Raw genomic sequence first — 24071 nt, forward strand, 5'->3', positions numbered from 1 at the left:
TTGGTGGGACTCAGAAGAGGAGTACCCAAGCAGAAAAGTTTAAGATTCAGGAATTACAACAAAAGATCAATGAGAAAACATTAGAATTTTTAGAGCGAGTTTATTAGGCATACAGGAAATACACAGATACAGAAGCCCCTGAAAACCTTCACATGGTCAATATAACTTTCAATGGGCAAAGTGCCTCAGATATAAAGAAAGAGGAAACTTTAGCGGGTGGAAGGGGCAATTGGTATGAACCCCCTCACAGCTGGTTGATATTGCCTTCAAGGTATACAATTCCAGAGAGGATCAGAAACAAAAATCAGTATGTGTTTTACTGGCAACCCCTGCAAAAGGGAGCCTTAAGAAAATCCAAAGGAACGAACAGGAATAGGAGCCGAAGCAAAACCAACGTGCCTACTGTAAGGAGGAAGAAAATTGGAAAAAGAACTGTCCAAGGAAGCAAAGGTTCCCAGAACCAGATCACACCCCAGAAAAAGAAATTGTTTCCCAAATCCAAGGCTCCAGGCCTTGTTGGAGGCCTCTATACCATTAGCCCCAAAAGAGCCCCAGGTACAAATGACAGTGGGGACCCACTGACTTCTGTTGGACACTGATGCCAGTTATTTTGTTGTAAATACTAAATTGATCTCCTTAAGCACTAACATGCTGGCAGTAGTTGTAGTGACAGGCTGCACTGAGCATCATCCATTGCTCCAGCCCCTTGAATGTAAACTGAAAGAAAAAAAATTAAGGCATAATTTTTTGTATGTCAGATTGCCCGATCCCTCTCCTGGGATGAGATCTGTTATATTAATTAAATGCACAGATAACATTCTCACTCAAAAAGCAATAGCTTCATCTATAAGTACCTGCTGAAATGTACTCTGGCTCCAGCTTTTTTGCTTGCTAACCAGGAAAAGGAAACTGAACCCATCCCATTGAAGGTCATCAGAAAAGTGAGTAAAACTATATGGACTGATGGGATTCCAGGCAGGGCCATTAATGTTACTCCCATCAAGATCTTGCTTAAGGAAGGGGTAGCCTGCCTCCAAAAAAAAGAAAAAGAAAAAAGTACCCCCTTAAAAGAGGTCACTAATAAGAATTCAGCCACTTCTAGATAAGTTTTTGAAATGGGTTGATTCATCCTTGTTAGTCCCCCTACAATATGCCTATCCTGCCCTGTTAAGAAACCTCACACTGATGAGTACCAATCTGTGGAAGACTTGAGAACTACAAATAATATTATTCAGGACATTCATCACAGTACCTAATCCATACACCCTGTTGACTACAATGCCAGGTAACTCTGCCTACTGGTTCACTGAATTTAAAGGATGCATTCTTTTGTATCCCTCAGGAAAGAAAGTCCCAATTACTATTTGCTTTTGAATGGCAAGACCCAAATACCAAAGTAACTACTCAGAATTGCTGGCTGTCCTACCTTAGGGATTTAAAAACTCCTACTCAATTTAATGAATGGCTGCCAAAAGACTTGCAAGGGCTACAGCTGCATCAGGGAATCCTCTTACAATATGTGGATGACCTGCTTTTAGCTAGCCCAGACTATGAACATTGTCTTTCAAATACTATTGCTGCTCTAAACCATCTAGCCTCATGCGGATATAAGGTGTCCACTAAAAAGGACCAAATTTGCAAACAAGTCACTTACCTAGGATTTCAGATTAGCCAAAGAACCCAAAGTCTGATGCCAGACCAAAAGCAGACAATCTTAAGCTTTAGGAAACCCAGAAACTGGAGGCTGTTAATGGGTTCCTGGGGAAGGCAGGATTCTACTGTATCTGGATCCCTAACTTTGGACTAATAGCAAAGTCCTTGTGTGAGGCACTAAAAGGAACAGAAATACAACCTTTGATTTGGATCCCAGAATGCCAAGCTGCTTTTAAGAAGTTGTTATGGTTTGGAAGTGAAGTGTCCCTCCAAAAGCTCACGTGTGAGACAATGCAAGAAGGTTCAGAGGAGAACTGACTGAGTTGTAAGAGTCTTAACCCAATCAGTGATTTAATCCTCTGATAGGGATTAACTGAGTGGTAACTGCAGTGGTAGGATGTGGCTGGAGGAGTAGGGATTGAGGCATGGCTATGGGGTATAGATTTTGTTATCTGGAAAGTGAAGTCTCTCTCTCTCTGCTTCCTAATCATCATGATGTGAGCTGCTTCCCTCTGCCATCCTTTCCCAACCATGATGTTCAGCCTCACCTCAAGTCCTAAGGAATGGAGCTGGCCTTCTATAGACTATGACCTCGGAAACTATGAGCCCTCAAATAAACTCTTCCTCCTCTATAATTGTGCTGGTCAGATCCTTTAGTCACAGCAGCGAAAAAGCTGACTAAAACAGAAGTTAAAATATAGCCTCATGATAGCCCGTGCCTTGGGACTTACCAAGGAATTCAGATTCTACATGCATGAGAAACAAGGCACAGCCCTTGGAGTTCCTTTACAGACACTAGGAGATATACCACAACCAGTGGCCTATTTATCAAAACAGCTAGACGCCTGTAAGGATGGCCTTAGGCATGAGCCTAAGCAAATCCATTTTAAAACTCCAGTTTGAAACCTGCAGTGTCACCAGGCATGTCTAACGGAGCCCTACATTATGGATCTCAGACACAAACAAATCACATCTCCCCACCCTGACAAACTCAGAGTGAAGTCTCTAGCATGTGGTCCTCGCCTCGAAAAGGGAGAAAGGCAAGAAAATCAGGGTGGGGACCACCAAACCAAATGCTTTAACCCCAGGGTAAATGACGTTGGTGGCAGCTGATAGGGATTCAAAGGGGTGGTCAAAAGCCCCCAAATTTAGTATAAATAAGGGAGCAAATGAACAGACATTCAGCCAGCCCACACTGATGCCCTCACGTGGAGAGTCTGATGAGGACCTGGAATGACATCCCAACTCTTATCATTTGCCTGATCCTCTGATCTTCCTCACCGCTCTCAAAATTCTACAGCCACATCTTGACCCTGGTGAGAACTGCAACTTCTCCCTACAACCTTCTCCTCAACTGGCCATCAGCTCCACCCCAGGAGAAGCCTGCCTTGGTTCCTGATCTGATCACCACGGTCTGAAGTGTACATTTGTGGGACTCAAAGCCTAAGGCTTGAGACTTTTGATCTGACACTTGAACTTAGCATGCAGAGGGATGGCTGGTATGAGCCTGTCATGATTAAGTGTGTTTGCAGTGCTTAGAATTAATCTAGAATTGTTTGCTGTAAATTAATTAATCTAAAACTGTTTTCTATGAATTGATTATGTTTATTGTAGTGCTTAGCATTAAGGATTGTCATTTTTCTTGATTAAGAACCTATAGAGTGAAATTGTATTGAGTGATTTGAGTGAATAAAACATTGATAAAGGCAGAAGCACATGGATATTCTTTATTTCTTCCCCCTCGACTGCATAAATTGCACCTTTTGCCATTGCGACAACCACAGAGCCCTAGGTGGCCCTCCTGCCTGCAGCCAGCAGCTGCCACTTGTGATTTGCTATAGGAGACTGAAAAGTTCACTCTAGAACAACCCATCACTATATTTGTCCCCCACCAAGTCTTGGTCCTACTAGAACAGAAGGGTGGCTACTGGCTGACTGCTGGGAAAATAGAGAGATATCAGGCCATCCTACTATACAACCCCAATGTCAATTTGTGTTATGTTATATTCAGCAACACTGTTGCCATTAGATAGTAACGGACCATACAACATAACTGCCTAGACATTTTAGAAACTGTCTACTCTAGCAGACTGGACTTTTCTGATCAGCCTATCACAGAGCCAGACTGGGACCTCTTCAGAGATGGGAGCAGCTTCATAGATAATGGTCAGTGTAGTAGCTAGATATGCTGTGGTCACAAGAACAACAGGTATTGGAAGTTAAGGCTTTATCACTGGGAACATCAGCCCAGAAAGCAGAGCTAATCGCTCTGACAAGAGCACTCAGGCTATCAAAAGGAAAGAAGGTAAACATTTATATAGACTCCAAATATGCTTTCACGATAGTACATGCACATGGGGCTATTTGGAAAGAAGGCTCCTCATTGCTGAAAACAAGGACATTAAACATGCTCTTGAAATACTGACATTAATACAAGGCAGTGGCTGAACCAAAGCAGGTGGCAATCATGCACTGTTCCGGTCACCAGAAGGTAGACACTACCGAAGCAAGGGGAAATCAAGCTGCCACTAGGGCAGTCAAAAGAGCTGCAAGAGTAAGCCACCATTTATTAGAGCTCTGATACCTCAGCATGAACTGGACTAATACAAGCCCATTTATACTGAGGAAGATGAAAAATGAGACAAAGAATGGGCTGTTATTATTTTTTTTAGTTGTAGTTGGACACAGTACCTTTATTTTGTTTGTTTACTTTTATGTGACACTGAGGAACGAACCCATGCCTTGCACGTGCTAGGCAAGTTCCCCTACCACTGAGCCACAACCCCAGCCCCAAAGAATGGGGTTTCAATTCCTGGGATAGTACTGCCAGGTGGAGACAAAATTCCCAAGGACTCATCCTCCTGTCTGAAAGACTGGTCTGGTCCTTGGTGAAACATCTACATGTGAATACACAAAATGGGAGGGATACTTTGGTGAATCTTATCAAGCCCCATTTGCAAGGACCACACCTCCAAAAAATCACTCAGCAGGTTACTAGAAACTGTGCATTATATGCCCGTAAAAATCCCAACACTGAAAGGCAGCCTACTGTGAGGAACACAACATGTGGGAACACAGACTTTTGATGATTTTACCTAAATGCCCCATACCATAGGAAACTTCAGATATTTGCTTGTACAGGTGGAACGCTTGCCTACCACATGTGGGGCCCTGGGTTTGATTCTCAGCACCACGTAAAAATAAATGATGTAAAGGTATTGTGTCCAGCTACAACTAAAAAATAAATATTAAAAAAAAAAAAAAAAAGACCTGGAAAGAACAGGGACTGGAGCAACAACTGTGAGAAAAGTGGACAGGACTTAATGACATGCTTCTGATAACCCACACATCCCTGAAACTTCCTGGAATAAAACCCTGGGTTCATCATACTACAGTGAAAAAGTATCCAAGAGACTTGCAGGAAGTTGCATCCCCCAAATGGACATCAGAACCCTTAGGAGATGTACTTGAGGAAACATAATGAGAGATTTGATGCTTTTACCAACTTTGATGCTTATCCCCATTCCCTCTCTAGGCTGAAAGAACAACAATTTGGTTAGAATAGCACAGACCTTGGCTACCTTGAATCAGGAGGTTGATTGATGATCTGCCTTCCAAGAGCATAATCTTCTATGGACCATGATGACCCCTTTGTACATACAGTTATAAACTTACTCAGATACCAGATGAAGGGAGACTGGGCACCGACATGAGACCTCCGAGCCTGCACCATTATGTATTGTGTTCGAGTAATGCATTACACATCTGAGACACTCTTCAATGTTCCCTTTCTCACTCTTCCTCTTATGCAAATTCCAGAATATCTTGAAACGAGACCTCCTCCAGAACAAGAACAAACACCTTTGTGTGTACAAAATATTGTCTAATTTCTCACAGAAAAGATTACAGTGTAACTAATTGCTTACTCCTTCCCAGCCCATTCTTGGATGGAATGCACAAAAGTTAAAGTTGGGAATTATTTCCTATTGGGGACCTACTAGATTTCTTTAAAGAAAAACAATGGCTTTCTGGGCCCCTGCAGTACAGGTGTTCACATATAAAATTAATAACTATCCTTGGGCTTTCGAATGCCTCAGAAACTTCACAACTCCCACCCAATGTTTTCTAGGGAATTTAGACACCATTTCAATTCATTATTTAAAAGAATCAGTTCACTGGGCAAGCTCCCTAAAGCTTTTTTACTGGACTGGCATAGGACCTCCCTGGTAGAATCCCTCATAGCGATGAATACTTTTTTGGCTACCTTACTGCCCTGGTGGGGAACTGGGGCACGCCATTGGGTCCTCCAAAATCTGTCAAAAACTTTGATCAACTTGGCCAATGAGACAGCCTTGTCCGTCTCAAATTTACAGACTTGTCTGGACTTCTTGGCCGAGGTAGTTCTAAATAACTGCATGGCATTAGACTATCTGTTAGCCGAGTAAGCAGGAGTTTGTGCTATAGCTAATACATACTGCTGCGTTTATATTAACACCTTCTCACAGGTGGAGACCAGTATTGAAAAGATCAGTAACTAGCAACCTGGCCACAACAGACCCTTGACCACCACACATCCCTTTTGGATGGAATGGGAATAGGCCTAACTGACTGGTTTTCTAGCCTCTTCTCTTGTATACCAAGAAATATTAAGTCTATTTTACTACATCTTCTCTACCTCATTCTGACTACCTCACTCATCACTGCCCTTGTGTATGTGTCTTTCCATTTACTGCTCTGTTGCTGTTCCACCCTTTGCAATTATGCAACAAAAAACCAGAAGAGAGAATGGGTAACAAGTAAACAGCTTCCAAAGATCTCCTTCTTTGCCCCCTTTCAGCAGGAAATAGCTTGGAAATATAGTCGCCCACTTTCCATAAAAATGGAAGCTACAAATTGACAGTGGAGAAATGGAATAGGGATTCATTTGATGCTTTGACTATATCCCTTGTCGCTTTAAAACTTATATGTTTTTTTCTTTTTCCCGACCTTCTTTTCCCTGGTCCTCTTTTCTCTGACCTTCTCCTCCCTGATGTTCTGTTCCCTGATCTTCTCCTTCTTGATCTCTCCTGCCTAATCTCATTTCCCTCAATCACCTCTTTAAACCACCCCAGCTCCCCACCCCCCATTTCCCCATGATAGAATCATAGGCTCTGGGACAAGAGTTCCTGAATTTCTCCTTTGTTAACAAAGCAATATAACTTTTTCCTTTTTAATTTTTTTAGTTGTAGATGGATACAATAGTTGTATTTATTTATCGTTTTATGTAGTGCTGAGGACTGAATCCAGTGCCTCAGACACGCTAAGCAAACGCTCTACCACTCAGCCTCAACCTCAACCCCTTTTTCGTTTTTCTCAAAACAAACAAACAAAACAGAATCCTGGAATTGAAGACCAGTTCTGACACACACTAGCATAGGCAAATCTTTTAACCTCTCAATGTTTCCCTCATCTATAAAATTGGAATAATAATACCTACTTCAAAGAGTTGCTGAAGATCAAAGTGTGCCTACAAATGGTTGTCATAGTATATAGCTCAGAGTAAGTGTTCACTAAACATTAACCATAATTATTTAGTATTTACATAATAAAAATTTTCTAACAGCAAATTCACCCACTCCAACCTCCTTAACACTTGAATCTTACCATTATATGTCCATTTGTTCATCATTCAATAAAAATACACTATTTACTAAAAGAAAAAACAGGTGCATAAAATACGTCACTTTTTTCATAAGTGCAAAACTATTAAAAATTAAAGTAGACAGCAACAACTCAAGAAAACCAAAAAAGTATAAAGTTTTCTCTTATTTTTGATGAGAGATGTAATATACAACCTGCCACTTTAAGACTACATTCATTCAACACATAAATGAGAAAATATGGGACAGGAAAAGGAATGGGATCTAGCATTTTCTAGGGTAAGGTCATAAAAACAACTGAGATACTAAGGGAAAAACCTGGTATATATAGGGAATAGCTAGCAGTTCAGGTACTGGTATAGAAATAAGGAAAGTAAGAGTACTGAGATTAGTCAGCCCAGATCCATAAAGGCTTTGAATACAAGTTGGAGTCTAACTTATAATCCTTCTACAAGGAAAATTCAAAAATTTATAAGTAGTGAAATAAGTTCACAAATGCATACTCCAAAGGTGAGTATTACATAACATTTAAAAAGGACTGGAGAAGAAATCTGTCCTATGCCAGTATGAGAAACCTACAAAGTAATTAGGCAGGTGGGGGAAAAAATGGAGAGAAAGTGTGAGGGAGAAATACTAACACAACTAGATCAGTAAATTTTAAAATTAGTTAAACCTGGGAAGAAACGATGATTCAAATTTCAAGCCTTAGTTCAGTGAACTGCACGGAAAAAAAAAAAAAAAAAAGGCTCCCAAACTTCACAAATCACTTATCTACTTTCCTGAATTCCATACCATATTTTAATTTCTTTTTTTAATTAGTGATTTTTTTAATACTCCTATTTTATTCATTTATTTTTATGTGGTGTTGCTGAGGATCAAACCTAGTGCCTCACGTATATTAGGTAAGCTCTCTGCCACTGAGCTCCAGCACCAGCTCCCATATTTTAACTTCTTAACTGGACTAAATTATTTTTACCTGTAGAGTGAAACAAGTACCTTGCAAGAACTTGGTATAGTAACTAACACAAAGATTCGAAAAGTCTGGAAGATTCTAAGTAAAGGAGGGAAATGATCTATTAATTGTACCCAATATATTATAACATGCTTTTTAAAAGTAGAATAATTCTATAATCATTTATTCACAAAAAATAGGAACTAAAATTCCCATATCCATTGGTTCATTGGTATATCCCCAATGCTTAGAATAGTGTCCAGTATAATGTTAGTACTCAATTTGTTGAGTACACATGTGTATGAGAAAAGAAAGAAAGAATCACAGCCTCTGGGACAGGAGTCTCCTGTGTTTCTCCTTTGCTAGCAAAGCAATAAATCTTTTTTTTTTTTCCTCTCCTTTTTTTCAAAAAAAAAAAAAAGAAAAAGAAAAAGAATTTTAAGAAAGGTTCTATGTTGGTTTTAATGTTTCTGAGGGTTCAATATTCTCTTCCAATCTTTTTTTTTATTAAAATGGTCTTATAAAGCTAATTCTCCTTTCACAAATATAAAAGCAAATTTAGTATAGGTTATAATAATGATTTTAAATAATACTGAATTATTAAGCTATGAAAAGCAAATAAAAATCATAATTTAACATATTATCACATCCCAAGAAAACAACATCAGAGATTTTACACATTTTTAGGTATGCCTATTTTTAGGTTTGGTTCCATTTTTTAATTTCAAATGTTATTTAGTTAAACTTGAGATAAAAAGTCAAAATCACCCCATACATGCATGAATTTAAAGGCAGTATTTGTTACTAAGTGAGAAATTTGTGGTTTATCATCTTACCAGGTCTCTCCTTTCCAGTGCCTTTTGACTCAGCAAATTTTTGTATTAAACTTTCAATGGTTGTATTAGCCATATTGTTTATAAATTCTTCATGAACCTATTAAAACAAAGAAAAAATGTTTATTTATCCATAAATATTTTTACTATATTTCAGATAAAACTTCTACAAAGCAATTAAAATTTATTAAACAAAAAAATTATTGTCTTGATCCAAGGGCATTTGGGAACTTTCATTTACCTAACATACTATTACCTAACAGTATTAGCAGATCTGTGAAGACCAATAACTACATACCTTTGCTCCTTTAAGATACGGCCTCACAGCATTAGAAATCAAGGTAGTTTCCAGTTCTCATATTTTGTCTTTTTTTTTTTTTTTTTGGGGTGCTAGGGATTGAACCCAGGGCCTTGCACATGTGAGGCAAGCACTCTACCAATTGAGCTATATCCCCAGCCCTCCAGTTCCTTTTGAATGTTTTAGACATAAAATTCTTATGATAATTAAAACTTATAAAGACAATGAAAACAGTCTGGAGGTTTATTTATTTATTTATTTAGTTGTTGATAGGTCTTTATTTTTATTTATTTATTTTTATGTGGTGCTGAGGATCCAATCCAGTGCTTCACATACGCTAGGCAAACGCTCTACCACTCAACTCAGCCACAACCCCAGCCCTAGTTTGGGGGTTTTAATAGTAAAAAATAAAAGACTTCATCTTTCTGTATTGTTATTTCAATGCACCCAAAATTCTCATCACTAAACTTCTTTTATATTTCCAGAACATTTCTAAGATCAATTTCTCTAACTTATTGAAGTTTAAAACAGAAATATTCAAGAATCAGCAACTTCAAACTTTAAATGTAAAGAGGACTGAGCATACTTAGTTTTGAAAAAATAATTTGAATTATAATACTTATTAACCAAAAATAAAAAATGCTTGTAATTACATATTCATTATCTGAAATAATTCAGTATCATATTAATTTTAGACAGTGTGATAAAGATTCATAAATAGCCATAAATAAACATAAAATGTCATAAATTGATTCAACATAAAGTAAAAATACTTACCTGGCCTATTTGCAAATGAATTTCCTTTATAGCATTTGACAAGGATCCGATTATTTCCTTTATGTGAATGAGATGAGTTTCTTCAATATCTTGAAATTTCTGGGTAGCAAATATAAAGTTACATATATACATATATATATATGCACACATAAATAAAGCATAGATGTATACAATTATATGTTCTAAATCAAAAGAGATTTTATAAATCATCTCAATACTGATAACCAAATTAAGCAAGTTACTATTATTACATAACATTTAACAATACCTCTCCACAAATGATTCTTCAATATATCTACTAATTTACTGAAATACAACATTGAGAAAAGTTAACTTTTTGTTATATCATCTCTTTGGCCAATATGAACTTTTTCAAAGTTTAAAGATACTATATTTAAATTCTATAGTCATAATTTTTTTAAAAAATTAGGAGATTAAGAGGCGAATAATGTTACAAAATCCAAGGAAGAAGAGTTTCCAAAACTAAAAAACAATTAGCTGGTAGAGGAAAATTATAGTTTACTTCTGAAGACTACAATCTGTCCAAAGATCTCAAAATGTCATTCTAAGTTCTTGAAATTATTAAAATAATCTCAAGAAGATATGTTCTGTGAATGAAAAAATTAGGGAAAGAAGCTCTTTTAACCAAAGGTGGAGATGCTCCAGATCATGTAGGGGACATTTTCAAACTATAAAACACATTGATTCACCAATACTACTTGAGGAATGGGGATGAAAACAGGTAAGAATATTGTTTGGAAAAAATTCCAAGGTATTGTAGTATTTATTCCCTCTGAGATTAAAAAGTAAAACAAAACAAAACACCATTCCTAGCCTTGGTTTCACAATAAACATACTAAAAACTCTTAAGAGCAAATGGGGTTATAGAATGGTACTTTTCCATCATGCTCAAAACTTAGGTTTGATCTCCAGCCCACATACATATAAGCACATGCAAGCATGTACACACACACACACACACACACACACACACACACAGAGACAAAAAAAAAAACCCTCAGAAATACTCAAATAAGGAAACATTTCACTTTGCTTAACCCAGCATTTTATAAATTTATTTGTAGCAATTTGTAAATTTCTTTGATCTCACAACCTTTTTTTAAATTCTTTTTCCTTAAATATTACTATCTCACAAAAGAATGTTCCTCAAAACAGGGTTTGCGAAATGCTGAATCAGACATTTTTAAACAACATACAATTGTCATTTCTACTGTACAAATCTGATTAAACTTTTCTTGCCAGGAAAACAGCAGTTCTAAGGAATGGGCCTAACAGCCTTATTATATTTTCCTCATAGTTTATCAAATTACATTCCTTCATCTCATAGTGATGTCCAAACTTCTCTAGCAATGATTTACATGATCAGAAAACACTAAGCCAAATTATATCTACATTTGTGTAGATAAAATAAACTTCTAAAGAAATCAATAAGGGGTCTGGGGTTGTGGCTCAGTGGTAGCATGCTTGCCTAGCATGTGTGAGGCTGAGTTCGATTCTCAGCACCACAAACAAATTTTTAAAAAAGGTCCATCAACAACTAAAAAATAATAAAAAAAGAAATCAATAAGGACAAAATTACATTTATAGCAGTTAAGTCCATTTTATTAATGAGGAATGGTAGAATTAAAATAAAGCACTGTCATTGATTAATTCTCTAAGCCAATGAGAATATTTCAAAATCCTGGATTATTCTCAATAGAAATACATTCAGTAGTAAAATGATATTTCTAAGTTCATATTAAAATCAGTGGTCCTCAGCTTAAATTTCAAAATTTTAATGAATAATGTATTTTCTTATAGACTGGCAGAACTAAATACAGTAAAGCTAGGCAATAGAACCATTAATTTCAGGGGATAACCACTAACTTGAAGGAAACTGCATCTTCATTCCTCTTTTTCAAAAAAGCAGAAATCAGTGCATTAGTTATACATAATGGTGGGGTTCATTTCAAATTATTAATAAAATCTTGGAATATAATTTGCTCCATTTCAGTCCCTAGTGCTTTTATCTTGCAGTCTCCTCCTCCCTCCCCTTGTTCCCCTTCCTCTGCTCTACTGATCTTCCTTCTATTTATTTCTATTTTAATTGGGACTCTGTAGATACATCCAAAGGCCAAATTAACTGTATCAAATTAATACCACATTCCTTCACTTTTTCTATCCCTCTTCCCTCCTCTTCAGTCTCCTTTACTCCACTGATCATACCGCTGTTTTCGTGAGATCCACGTGGCCCCCCCACTTCCACCACCACCCGCTTGCTTAGCTCTAACTTCTGCAAATGAGAGAAAACATTTCGTCCTTGACTTTCTGGGTCTGGTTTACTTCACTTAGCATGATATTCTCTAGTTTCATTTATCAGGAAATGATATAATTTAATTCTTCTTTATAGCCAAGTAAAACTCCATTGTGCATACAAACCACATTTTCTTAATCCACTTGTCTATTGATGGGTACCTGGGCTTGTTCCACAGCCTGGCTATTGTGAATTACACTGCAGCAAACACTGATGTACCTGTATCACTACAGTATGCTGATTTCACTTTATGTGGATAAATACCAAGTGGTGGGATAGCTGGGTCATGGGGTGGTTCTATTCCCAATCTCTTCAAGAATCTCCATACTGCTTTCCAAAGTGGTCATATTAATTTGCAGTCCCAGCAACAATTCATGAGTATCCCTTTCCCCCGCCATCTTCACCAGCATTTATTATTGTTTGTGTTCTTGAGAATGCCATTCTAACTGGATTGAGGTGGAATCTCAAAGTGTAGTTTTGGTTTGCATTTCCCTGATTGCCATGGATATTGAACATTTTTTCATATATTTGTTGACCATTTATATTTCTTCCTTTGAGAAATATCTGTTTGGTTTTTTTGCCCATTTATTAATTGGTTTTTTGTTTTGTTTTGCTGTTTTCTTGAGTTGTTTATGTATTCTGGGTATTAATCCCCCCATCAGAGGAGTAGCTGGCAAATTTTTCTCCTATTCTGTAGACTCTCTTGTCATGCTCTTAATCATTTCCTTTGCTGTTCAGAAGATTTTTTAATCTGATGGCATCCCACTTGTTGATTCTTGGTTTTATTTCTTGAGCTTCGGGGATCTTGTTAAGGAAGTTGCTGTCTGCGCCAATATGTTGGAGTGTTGATTCTGTTTTCTTCTATCAGTTGCAAAGTTTCTGGTCTAATTCCAAGGTCTTTGATCCACTTGATTGGACTTACATGCAGGGTGAGAAGGACCTAGTTTCATTCTACACATGGATATCCAGTTTTCTCAAAACCGTTTGTTAAGACTATATATTTTTCCAAGATAGATTTTGGCACCTTTGCCAAGTCTCAGATGATTGCAACTACGTGGGTTCATCTCTGTGTTCTATTCTATTTCATTGGTCTTCATGTCTTTTGTGTGTGTGTATGTGGGTGTGCCAATACCATGCTCTTTTTGTTATCTGAAACCAGGTGGTGTGATGATGACTCCAGCATCATTATTCTAGCTCAGGACTGCTTTGGCTATTCTGGGTCTTTTATTCTTCCATATGAATGTTTGGACTGTTTTTTCCAGTTCTGAGAGAATGTAATTGGTACTCTGATGGGGGTTGCACTGAATCTCCGTAATCCTTTTGATAATATGGTCATTTTGACAATATTAATTCTGCCTATCCAAGAACACGGGAGATCTTTCCATCTTCTAAGGTCTTCTTCAGTTTCTTTTTTCAGCATTCTATAGTTTTCATTTTAGAGGTCTTTCACCACTTGGTTAGATTTATTCCTGAGTATTTATTTTGGTGGTGGTAGGTTATTGTGAATGGGATAGTTTTCCTGATTTCCTTCTCCATATATTCACTACTGGAGTATCGGAAAGCTATTGATTTATGAATATTTACCTTATATTCTACAACTTTGATAAATTTATCATCTCTAGAAGTATTCTGGTGGAGTTTTTTGAGTCTTCTAGATGTAGAATCATGTCATCAGCAAACAAAGATAATTTGACTTCTTTCTTTCCTATCTGTATCATTCTAATTTCCTTCTCTTGCCTGATTGCCGTACTACAGTTAGAAAAACTATACTGAATAAGAGTGGTGAGAGTGGGCATCCTGGTTTGCTCCTGGTTGTAGAGGAAATGTTTTCAGTATGCCTATAATGTTGGCTTCAGGTTTGTCATATATAGCCTTTATGATGTTGAGGTAAGTTCTTTCCATCCCTAGCTTTTCCACTGTTTTTTAACACGAATGGTCCTGGATTTATCAAAAATCTTTTCTGACTCTATTGAGATGACCATGTGATTCTTGGCCTTAATTCTGCTTAAGTGGTAAATTACATTTATTGATTTGCAGATGTTGAACTAACCTTGCATCATGGAATGAAACATACTTGATTACAGTATGTCATCTTCTTGATGTGTTTTTGAATGTGGCTTGCTAATATTTTATTTAGGATTTTTTGCATTAATGTTGATCAAGAATACTGGTCTGCATTTTCCTTAATGCATATTTGTGTGGTTTTGGTATGATGGTTACACTGGCTCCATAGGATGTATTTGGGAGTGTTCCCTCCTATTTCATGAAATAATCTGACAAAGAATGATGTTAGATTTTTTTAAAGGTCTCATAGAGCTTGGCTGAGAATCCATCTGGTCCTGGGCTTTTCTTTGTTGGAAAGCTTTCAATTGCTGCTTCAATTTCATTGCTTGCTTAGGTTTTCTATATCTCCCTGTTCTATTTGGGTAGGTCTTTGTTATGTGTCTAGAAATTTGTCCATGTCTTCCAGATTTTCCATTTTACTGGAGTATAAGTTTTCAAAATAGTTTCTAAAGATCCTCTGGATTTCAGAGTGTCTTTGACAATATCTCTTTTTCATCTCTAATTTTGTTGATTTGGACCTTGTCCCTCTTTCTTCTAGTTAGTTTGCTAAGAGTTTATCAACTTTGCTATCTTCTCAAAGAACTAACTCTGTTGCACACATCCTTTGTAATATTTTTTGTTCTCAATTTCATTCATTCTTTTAATCTTAATTATGTCCTTCTTAATGATTTCCTGTCTTCTACTCAGTTTGGAATTAGTTTGTTTTTCCTTTTCTAGGACCTTGAGGTATACAGTATTAGATTATTTGGGATCTTTGTTTTTTTTTAAATGTAGGCACTTAATGCAATAAACTCTCCTCCTGGAACTGCCTCATACTGTCCTAGAGAACTTTATTTTTTGTATCTCTGTTCTCATTTGAATCTATTTATTGCTTTCTTCTTTCATTTATGATCCACTCCTCATTTAAAAGAGTACTGTTCAATCTTCATGTGTTTATGTGGTTTCTATAATTTTTATTCCTGTTAATTTCATTCCATTATGATTCTATAAAGTCATAGGATTATACCAGTTTTTGTATTTGCTAAGACTTATGTTATGTGTTATATGGTATATTGTGGAAAAGGTTCCATGAGCTGCTAAGGAAAAAGTGAAATCAGCTATTCTGGGGGTCATTTTGTAGATGTTTGTTTGTTAGGTCCAGTTGATTTATAGTATTATTTAGACTGGAAATATTTTTATTGATTTTTATGTTGAATGTCCAATTGGTGCAAGGGCTTTGTTCAAACCATCCCATATTTTTGTACTTGGATCTATCTGGGATTTATTGTTAAGAAGTATTTTTAATGAAATTAGGTGCACTGCTATTTGAGGCACAAATATTTACTGTCATCATATATTCCAGTTGGAGTGTTTGCTTTCCAGGATGTAGTGACTTAGTGTTTTCTGATTAATTTTTGCTTGAAGTCTGCTTTTGTTGGATTGAGAATAGCTTCTCTTGTTTTTGGACTTCACTTGCATGGAATATTATTTCCATTCTTTCACTTTCAGTCTGTGGGTGTCTTTGCCTATGAGATGAGTCTCTTGCAAACAGCATCTACTTGGATCTTGTTTTTAATCCATTCTGCCAATCTGTCTTTTACTTGGGAAGCTGAGATCATTTATATGCAGTGTTTTTATGGGTAGATATTTGTTATTTGTTGCCATTTTGGCTTCTTTGCTATGTATAATTTGGTCTTATTTCCATTTGCTTAGTTATTTTTCTAGATAGGTTCATCCATTTATAAGCTTTGGAATTTATTAGTTCTGTGTGTAGTATATCTGTGAGTATTTTGTAGTTGTCGTTTAGTGGTCATAAATTCTTTTGGCTTATCCTGATCGTGGAAGTTTTTATTCCTTCTTTGATTCTAAAAGACAACTTTGCTACATACAGCTCTCTTGGCTCTCAACTATTTTCTTTTAAAGCTTGAAACATCTCATTCCAAGCCCTCCTGGATTTTAGAGTCTGATCTGAGAAGTCAGAAGTGAGCCTTATTGACTTACCTCTAAATGTGACCTGACATTTTTATCTTGCAGCTTTTAATATTCTTTCCTAACTTTCTATATTATGCATTTTGATTATGATGTGTCTTGGGAAGAATCTTTTTTGATCTTTATTTAGTGTGCTATATGACTCCTATATGTGGATGTCCATCTCATTTCTAAGGTCAGGAAAAATATTTCTGCTGTTATTTAACTGAAAAGATTCTTAATACCTTTATCCTGTATCTCTACATTTTCTTCTATCCCAATGATTCTCAAGTTTGCTCTATTGATGTTTTCCCAGAATTTTTGTATATTCCAATCGTGGTCTCTTTTTTAACTGCATACTAACTATTCAAGTTCATATTCCCTGTCTTTAAGGTCAGTCTTCAAGAAGTAGTTCTGTCTTCAAGGTCTGAAGTTCTATTTTCTATGTAATCTAATCTGCTGGTGATACTTTCAAGATAATTTTTAATTTTATTCATTGTGACTTTCCCTTCCAAAAATCCTGGAAATCAACTCAATTTCCTTATTGAAATAGTCTTTCACCTCCTATTATTTCTTCCCTTGATTTATTCTTTAGATCTTCTTTTAGCTCATTGAACATTTTAATAATTAGTTTATTATAGTCTTTCTCTGGAATTTCATCCACTTTCATATCTTGTGGATTCCTCTGTTGGGGTACTATAAATTTTGGCAAGAGACTTGTTTGCTCATTTCTTCATGTTTTCAGAGGTCTTGGATTTGCATGTGTGTTGACATGGATTCCTCTCCCTCTTTTATTTTCATTCCCTTTTGAAATATTACACTATACTAAATAAAATACTTTCTTAATTATTTAGAAACATTTGAGGCATGAATCCATACAGAAATTCAAAGCACAATTCAAATGCAATTTTAAAATTTTGTTATTTGGAGGGTAAGGATTACTGCTAACTACCATAATTTCTCAAAATTAGTGACTACTAAACTCAGAGCAATTCATCAATAGGAAATAAGGATAGTCAAGTGTTAAGTACAAATAAATGAACTTTATTGAACTAACCATGGTTTTATGTACTGACAATACTGCTTTACAGAGGCTTATAATCCTTTATTCACTCTTCAGTACCAGATGAGGTTTAGCATTCTAATTTTCTGGATTTTTAAAAAATAAAAATGCATGCATTATAAAAATACCTCGTGTTTTAGACTACCATCAGCAGGACTTAAAGCAGCATTTTTTTTGTCAAACACATTAATGTTTCTAAAGGAAAATATATGTATATTTGATCTAAATAAGATAAATAAGACTATGAACATCTTTACATTGGTTCAGGTCACATTTTGCTGCCAAATAAGTTACCAAAAAAAAAAAAAAAAAAAAAAAAAAAAAACACCACCTTTTTTCTTCTAGAGCTTTGGGGATTCACAATTGTGTATAAAAGACTGTGGATATTAAATCCAGTTGAGATTACTTGGCCCTTCCAAACTGACTACTTGATGTCTCCATCTGGGTTATCTCAAAGGTATCTCAAAATTAACCTGTTCAAAACTAAATATCTGATCTCTTTGCCCATCAAACTAAGAGTTCTTCATCTAGTCTTTCCCAATCCTCTCTATCCACAGAGAATTGCAAACCAAAATTTGAAAGTAATCTTATTTTCCTCAAAATTTCTCTACCTATTCTGCCACTTTCAAGGCATTCACTTTTCTCCTCCTCCAAGACCACCACTCTAGATATCATCCTTCTCACATATTATATATACTGCCTTCTATACTGGACAATGTCCTTTGGTGGTACTATAATCCTACACAAAACTGACAGAATTATCTTTTAAAATATAGATCAGATAATGTCACATCCTCTCCTAAAACCCTTAGGAGGTTTCCAGATACTCTTAGAAGAAAATGTAAATCCTTACTAAAACCCAGTCCTGGACTTCACTCTTAAACTGCATTTCTCGCCACCATCTCCTCAATTTTAGTATGTATTTTTTACTTTCCTGAATGCATTATTTCTTTTACACCTCTAAGTCCTCATATCCATGCTCCAAATCTTGAAACACTCTTGTACTATTAGTCTCCTACCTTTCTTCAAGTCTCAATTTTTAATTCTCCAAAGTGACTTCCTAACCCAAATTAGGTCATTCCTATTATTCTATCTTATGGAAACCTATTCTTTTCACTTGTAACATTTACAATTATTTATCAACTTAAGCATGTATTTAATGTTTGCCTCCATATTCTATACTAGAAACTTTATCTAAGCAGAGTTATTTACATGTATACTGCATACATCCAGCATTTAGGACAATACCTACAAAATGATAAAGAGGGATGCCTACATGCAAGTCTATTGGTTTCTAAGATGTGAGTCATGCACTTCTTCTAGTGAGAGGACAAAAAATTAAGAGTCCAAAATAACAGATTTACAAAATCCTTCATACTTACTGTATACCCACCAAGAGCTGGGATCTATTTTAAATACTGAGGATATAACAATATAAAAAATAAGTCAATTCCTGTTCTTAGAGAACTTACATTTTAGTGAGGGATGACAGACAATATAAAATAAATAGCCTGACAATGTGGTGCATGCCTATAATCCCAGAGACATGGGGGGATGATGCAGGAGGACTGTGAGTTTGAGGCCAGCCTCAGTAACTTAAGAAGATCCTGTTTTAGAATAAAAATAATAAGGGCATGGGACATTACTCAGTGGTAGAGCACTGCAGGGTTCAGTCCCCAATACTGCCAAAAGAAAAAAAAATAAATAAGAAGCCAGTGATCTTCTCTATGTTTACAGTCTCTCAGCTATGACTCAACCATTTTAATGAAAATAGCTTTTCATTAGTCATTGCTTTTCAGAGGTTCTAACCTCTAGCCTCAGTATCAGAGCTGTAGTCCACTATGATAAACATGCTGCATGATAAAAAAAAAATAAACCCTGCTGGAAGCCACCAGTGAATTACTTGAGGGTTTTCTCTCAGTATAGCAGCCAAGGAGATTTTAGGTTTAACCTTGGGAACTATGTGTGCCTCTCCCACGGCATAGATTTCCCAAGGAACCTGACCTTTATCTGCACTCTACTAGGAAGATCCCTCATAGTAGCTCCAGAGATGGGCATAACCTGTTGGGAACTGGACAGCCTACCTATAACCTTTTTTTTCTTTTTGGTGAAGAATAGTCTATGGAAGGCCTTTAATGTTCCCCAATATAAAGAAAGCAAGCACAGGTCCCATTTCATCTTTTTAGTACACAAGCTCAAGCTGTATGATTGGCTAGCCGGTCCCACCCCTGCTTTCTGATAATATTTTCTGTGTCCTATTGTTTTTTTCATCGTTCTATTTTTCTTAGCTTTTATTTTGCAGCCAGCCCATTCTACCACATTTCCATCACCTGTGTGGGATGCATGCGAGAAAACCCAATATTGCAAACTACTGAGATTTGTGGGTTTCTCTGTCATCTTAGCATACCTAATCTGACCTGATAGAAGTGAAATTCATGGTATCTTGGAATGTGATAGGTGCTAATGAGGAAAATAAAACAAAAAGATAAGAAGGATGGAAGTGGAAATATTAGGAAGAACTCATCTCATAAAGGGCATCCACCTTAAACTAAGCCTTTAATTATGGCTCTAAGAACACCAAACTGAATATAATTTATCTCAAGATTATGGAAGAGATATTTTATTGTCTTTTTCCCCCACTAAAATGTAAGTGCTATAGAAGAGGGTTTTTTCATTATTTCACTGACTGCATTATCCTCAATACAGAGTCTTTCCAGTTTTCTTAAGTAAATCTTAAAATCCACACACAAGTCATTGTCTACAGCATGTACCAATGCCTTCATTTTCCCTAATTATCTTTAAACAGCCTCTTCTGAACCATCTGAATAATTTTTATGACATTATTAGTACTGTACCTTGATTCTCTATCTCATCTTCCAAACATGATGCAAATATTTTAAACAGCATTATCAGAACACTGAAAATTTAAAATTTCTAATACCAAGATATTATATAGCAGAAAAAAATCTACTAATTAGTACACACAAATACAATTATCTTGTTGGGTTTTTATATATACATATACCTTTATTTTATTTCTTCATTTTTATGTGGTGCTGAGGATTGAACTCAGCACTTCCCACGTGCTAGGTGAGCACTCTACCACTGAGCCATAACCCCAGCCCTACAAAGTATCCTGTTTTTAACTTAAAGCCTTAAAAATACCAACCTGGGCTGTTTCTGTCATTTTCTGTTCAAAATCAGCTTTTGCTAATGCATATTTTTCCACATAGAGTTTATACGTATCTGTAGCTTTCTTAGATTTAACAGCTGCCTGTAACAAAACAAAAATATTTTTAATTTTTTGTTGACCTTTTTTCCCCCTAATATAAGTTCATTTGAAATAACAAATTAAAATGTACTTTTTACATTGATATTTTTATTTTTTTAATTGATTTTACTTATTTAAATAAATTTATTTATTTATTTAAATACATGGTAGTAAAATGCATTACAATTCTTATTACACATAAGAGCACAATTTTTCATATCTGTTTGTATATAAAGTATGTTGACACCATACATGTTGTTGTCACCATACAAAGTATGTTGTCTTCATACATGTACTTTGGATAATGATGTCTATCACATTCCAACATCATTGCTAACCCCCTGCCCCCTCCCTTACCCTCCCACCCTCTGCCCTATCTGGAGTTCCTCTATTCCTCCCATGCTCTCCTCTCCCTCCCTCCCCACTATGAGTCAGTCACCTTATAACAGAGAAAACATTCGGCATTTGTCTTTTTGGGATTGGCTAACTTCACTTAGCATCATCTTTTCCTACTCCATCCATTTACCTGCAAATGCCATGATTTTATTCTATTTTATTGCTGAGTAATAGTCCATTGTGTATATGCCACATTTTTTTTAATCCATTCCTCTAATGAAAGGCATCTAGGTTGGTTTCATAGTTTAAATATTGTGAATTGTGCTACTATAAACATTGATGTGGCTGTGTCCCTGTAGTATGCTGTTTTGAAGTCCTTTGGGCATAGACTGAGGAGAGGGATAGCTGGGTTAAATGCATTTTAAGATTTCAATATGACAAATAACTTTAATACCTGGTGGTCAAGCCTGCCTTAATCGTTTTGTTTTTGTTGTGATCATAAATTAACTCAGGAATTAAACATTGACTCTCCTTTCTATCTGATGAAATATACTTTAAAAAATTAAAATACTCTCATTTTATAAACCAGAGTGAGATTGTATAACCACATTATAATAGTACAGTGTTACTAAAACTATATTAACACACTGTAAGAAAGAAATTTTCTGACAATGTACAAAAAATGTTACAATACCATGAGAATATTCTTGACACCTCTAAATGAGTGAGTCTTCCTTCCTCCCCTACAACATATACATATTCCACTTAATGTCTGATTAAAGTCTATAAACCTAGATCAAAAGCTAAGAAGAATGGGGTTCTTGGGGGTTTTTTCTCCCATTATGTTGCAGCAAATCTATGAATTTGTTTTTAATCTTTGCCTAATTTTTCAAGATTTCTATCTTTAAAAAATGTTGCTACAATATTACCAGTTCAGTTATTTATTCAATTAAAAACATAAGTTATTTTTTTTCTCAAGGACTCCATAAAAGAAAGATAGCCTACATATAAACAATTATAAATTGGTAGAAAGTAAACAAGTCACAGATATCAAGATAAATCCCGAGGAAGACAGACATTCAGGGGAATTTCTGGCATCGTGTTGAGTAGGGTATACACATAGCTACCAAGAAACTTTACTAAGTATTCTCAAATGACTGATCAATTTGAACATAGGAAGATTGGAGTGGGTGACTGAAATAAATAAGAGTTCAAAAAAAGATCAAAGACAGACAAGTTATAGAAATCCAAGATATAAAAACCTCCATTTTCTTATTGAGGTAACACTCTGCTATGAATGAGAAACAGTAGGGTAAGACCTCAGAGCTTAATGAAAATTTAAAATAAATTTCAAACCATGGTATAGAGGACATAACAAGCAGTGTAACTAGATGATTAAAAGTAATGGTAAAGGGAAAAGCTGGAAACTATAAAATCTGTATAGAGCCAATCAGGACCACTAATATAATTATCTCCAGCTGTGATCAGGAGTCTAAGAACAACAGTTAGAAATACAATGGGGCTTACCCTGTGGTTTGGCTAGAGATAGGGTTGTAGCTCAGTGGTAGAGCACTTGCCTAGCACATGTGAGGCATTGAGTCTGATCCTTAGCACCACATAAAAATAAATCAATAGGGCTGGAGTTGTGGCTAAGTGGTAGAGCACCTGCCTAGCATGTGTGAGGCACTGGGTTCAATTCTCAGCACCACATATGAATAAATAAAAATAAGGTCCATTGGCAACCAAAAAGTATTTTTAAAAATAAATAAAATAAAGGTATTGTGTCTACCCACAACTAAAAAAGATATTTAAAAATTTTTTAAAAACATCAACTTTGTTCTAACTACATATATTATAGTAAGTATATATGTTATACGTTTTCCTACCTTCTTAGAGAATACAGGATGTCATTTTACCATGTAGTGTAAATAAAACTGCTTTGGGAACCAGAAGAACTTAACTCAAAATTTTGGCTCTACCATTTACTACCCTTTTGATCTTGTCTCTAAGCTTTACATAGTTCTCTCATTCTTAAAATAGGAACAATATCATTTATTTGTAAAATATACAGTAGTGATGAAATGTAAGTAAATAAAATCCTTATGATAGGGCTTGACACACAGTCAAATTTAAAAAATAAGTGGTATCAGCTATTTTTCATAGTTTCTAACAAAGAACATCATCAAGAACATACAATATTTAGTTTTGCTACTATGTAAAGATATACATGACTCATACTGAGTTGTCTGTCCCTAGAGAAAGTGACTAAAACCTATAACAATTTTCTACTTTGCTCCTATATATAATTTTTTTAAGAGAGAGAGAGAGATGGAGAGAGAGAGAGAGAGAGAGAGAGAGAGAGAGAGAGAGAATTTTTTTTTAATATTTATTTTTTAGTTTTCGGCGGACACAACATTTTTTGTCTGTATGTGGTGCTGAGGATCGAACCCGGGCCGCACGCATGCCAGGCGAGCGCGCTACCGCTTGAGCCACATCCCCAGCCCCATCTCCTATATATAATTCATATATATACATATATAGATATAATTTTACCATTGTCTGGTCATTTGACATTATTTTATACCACTGTTATTATATTTTCTCTAATATCCTATCCCTGTTCAAATACAACAATTAGAAAAAATGGTTAGTTAGAGTTTATTACGTACCCTCCCAGGAAACCCAGATAACCATGTTTGCTAGAATTATTTTAGAAACAATTCTAATGTAATGGTTATATAGGTTTCCTTTTGGATTCTTCTTATGCAAAGAGACTTTAATATCTTCTTCCAGCTACCTAATTTTCAGTATACCTGAGCAATCAACAATCCACAGGTCACAAAATTATTTTCTATGACCCAGCCTAGCAAAATGATATAGCTTCACTGGTAGCCCCTTCTTTGCTTGTTCCTCATCCTGAAATC

General features: G+C 35.8%; 1 protein-coding gene across 4 annotated transcripts in view; it reads right to left on the minus strand.

Annotated features, from left to right (window-relative positions):
- Window positions 1-24071, minus strand: part of Fcho2 (FCH and mu domain containing endocytic adaptor 2) — a 124839-nt gene that overhangs the window by 70246 nt on the left and 30522 nt on the right. For all 4 annotated transcript variants that reach the window (XM_048800145.1, XM_015497807.2, XM_048800144.1 and 1 more), the window contains exons 6-8: window positions 20710-20814; window positions 10153-10251; window positions 9081-9177 (exon numbers count right to left, since the gene is read on the minus strand). In XM_048800145.1, the coding sequence (XP_048656102.1) occupies window positions 9081-9177; window positions 10153-10251; window positions 20710-20814 (301 nt within the window). The remainder of the gene's footprint in view (window positions 1-9080; window positions 9178-10152; window positions 10252-20709; window positions 20815-24071) is intronic.

This window comes from Marmota marmota, unplaced genomic scaffold (genome assembly GCF_001458135.2).
Source record: "Marmota marmota marmota unplaced genomic scaffold, marMar, whole genome shotgun sequence".
In the NCBI taxonomy this organism is placed as follows: domain Eukaryota; kingdom Metazoa; phylum Chordata; class Mammalia; order Rodentia; family Sciuridae; genus Marmota; species Marmota marmota.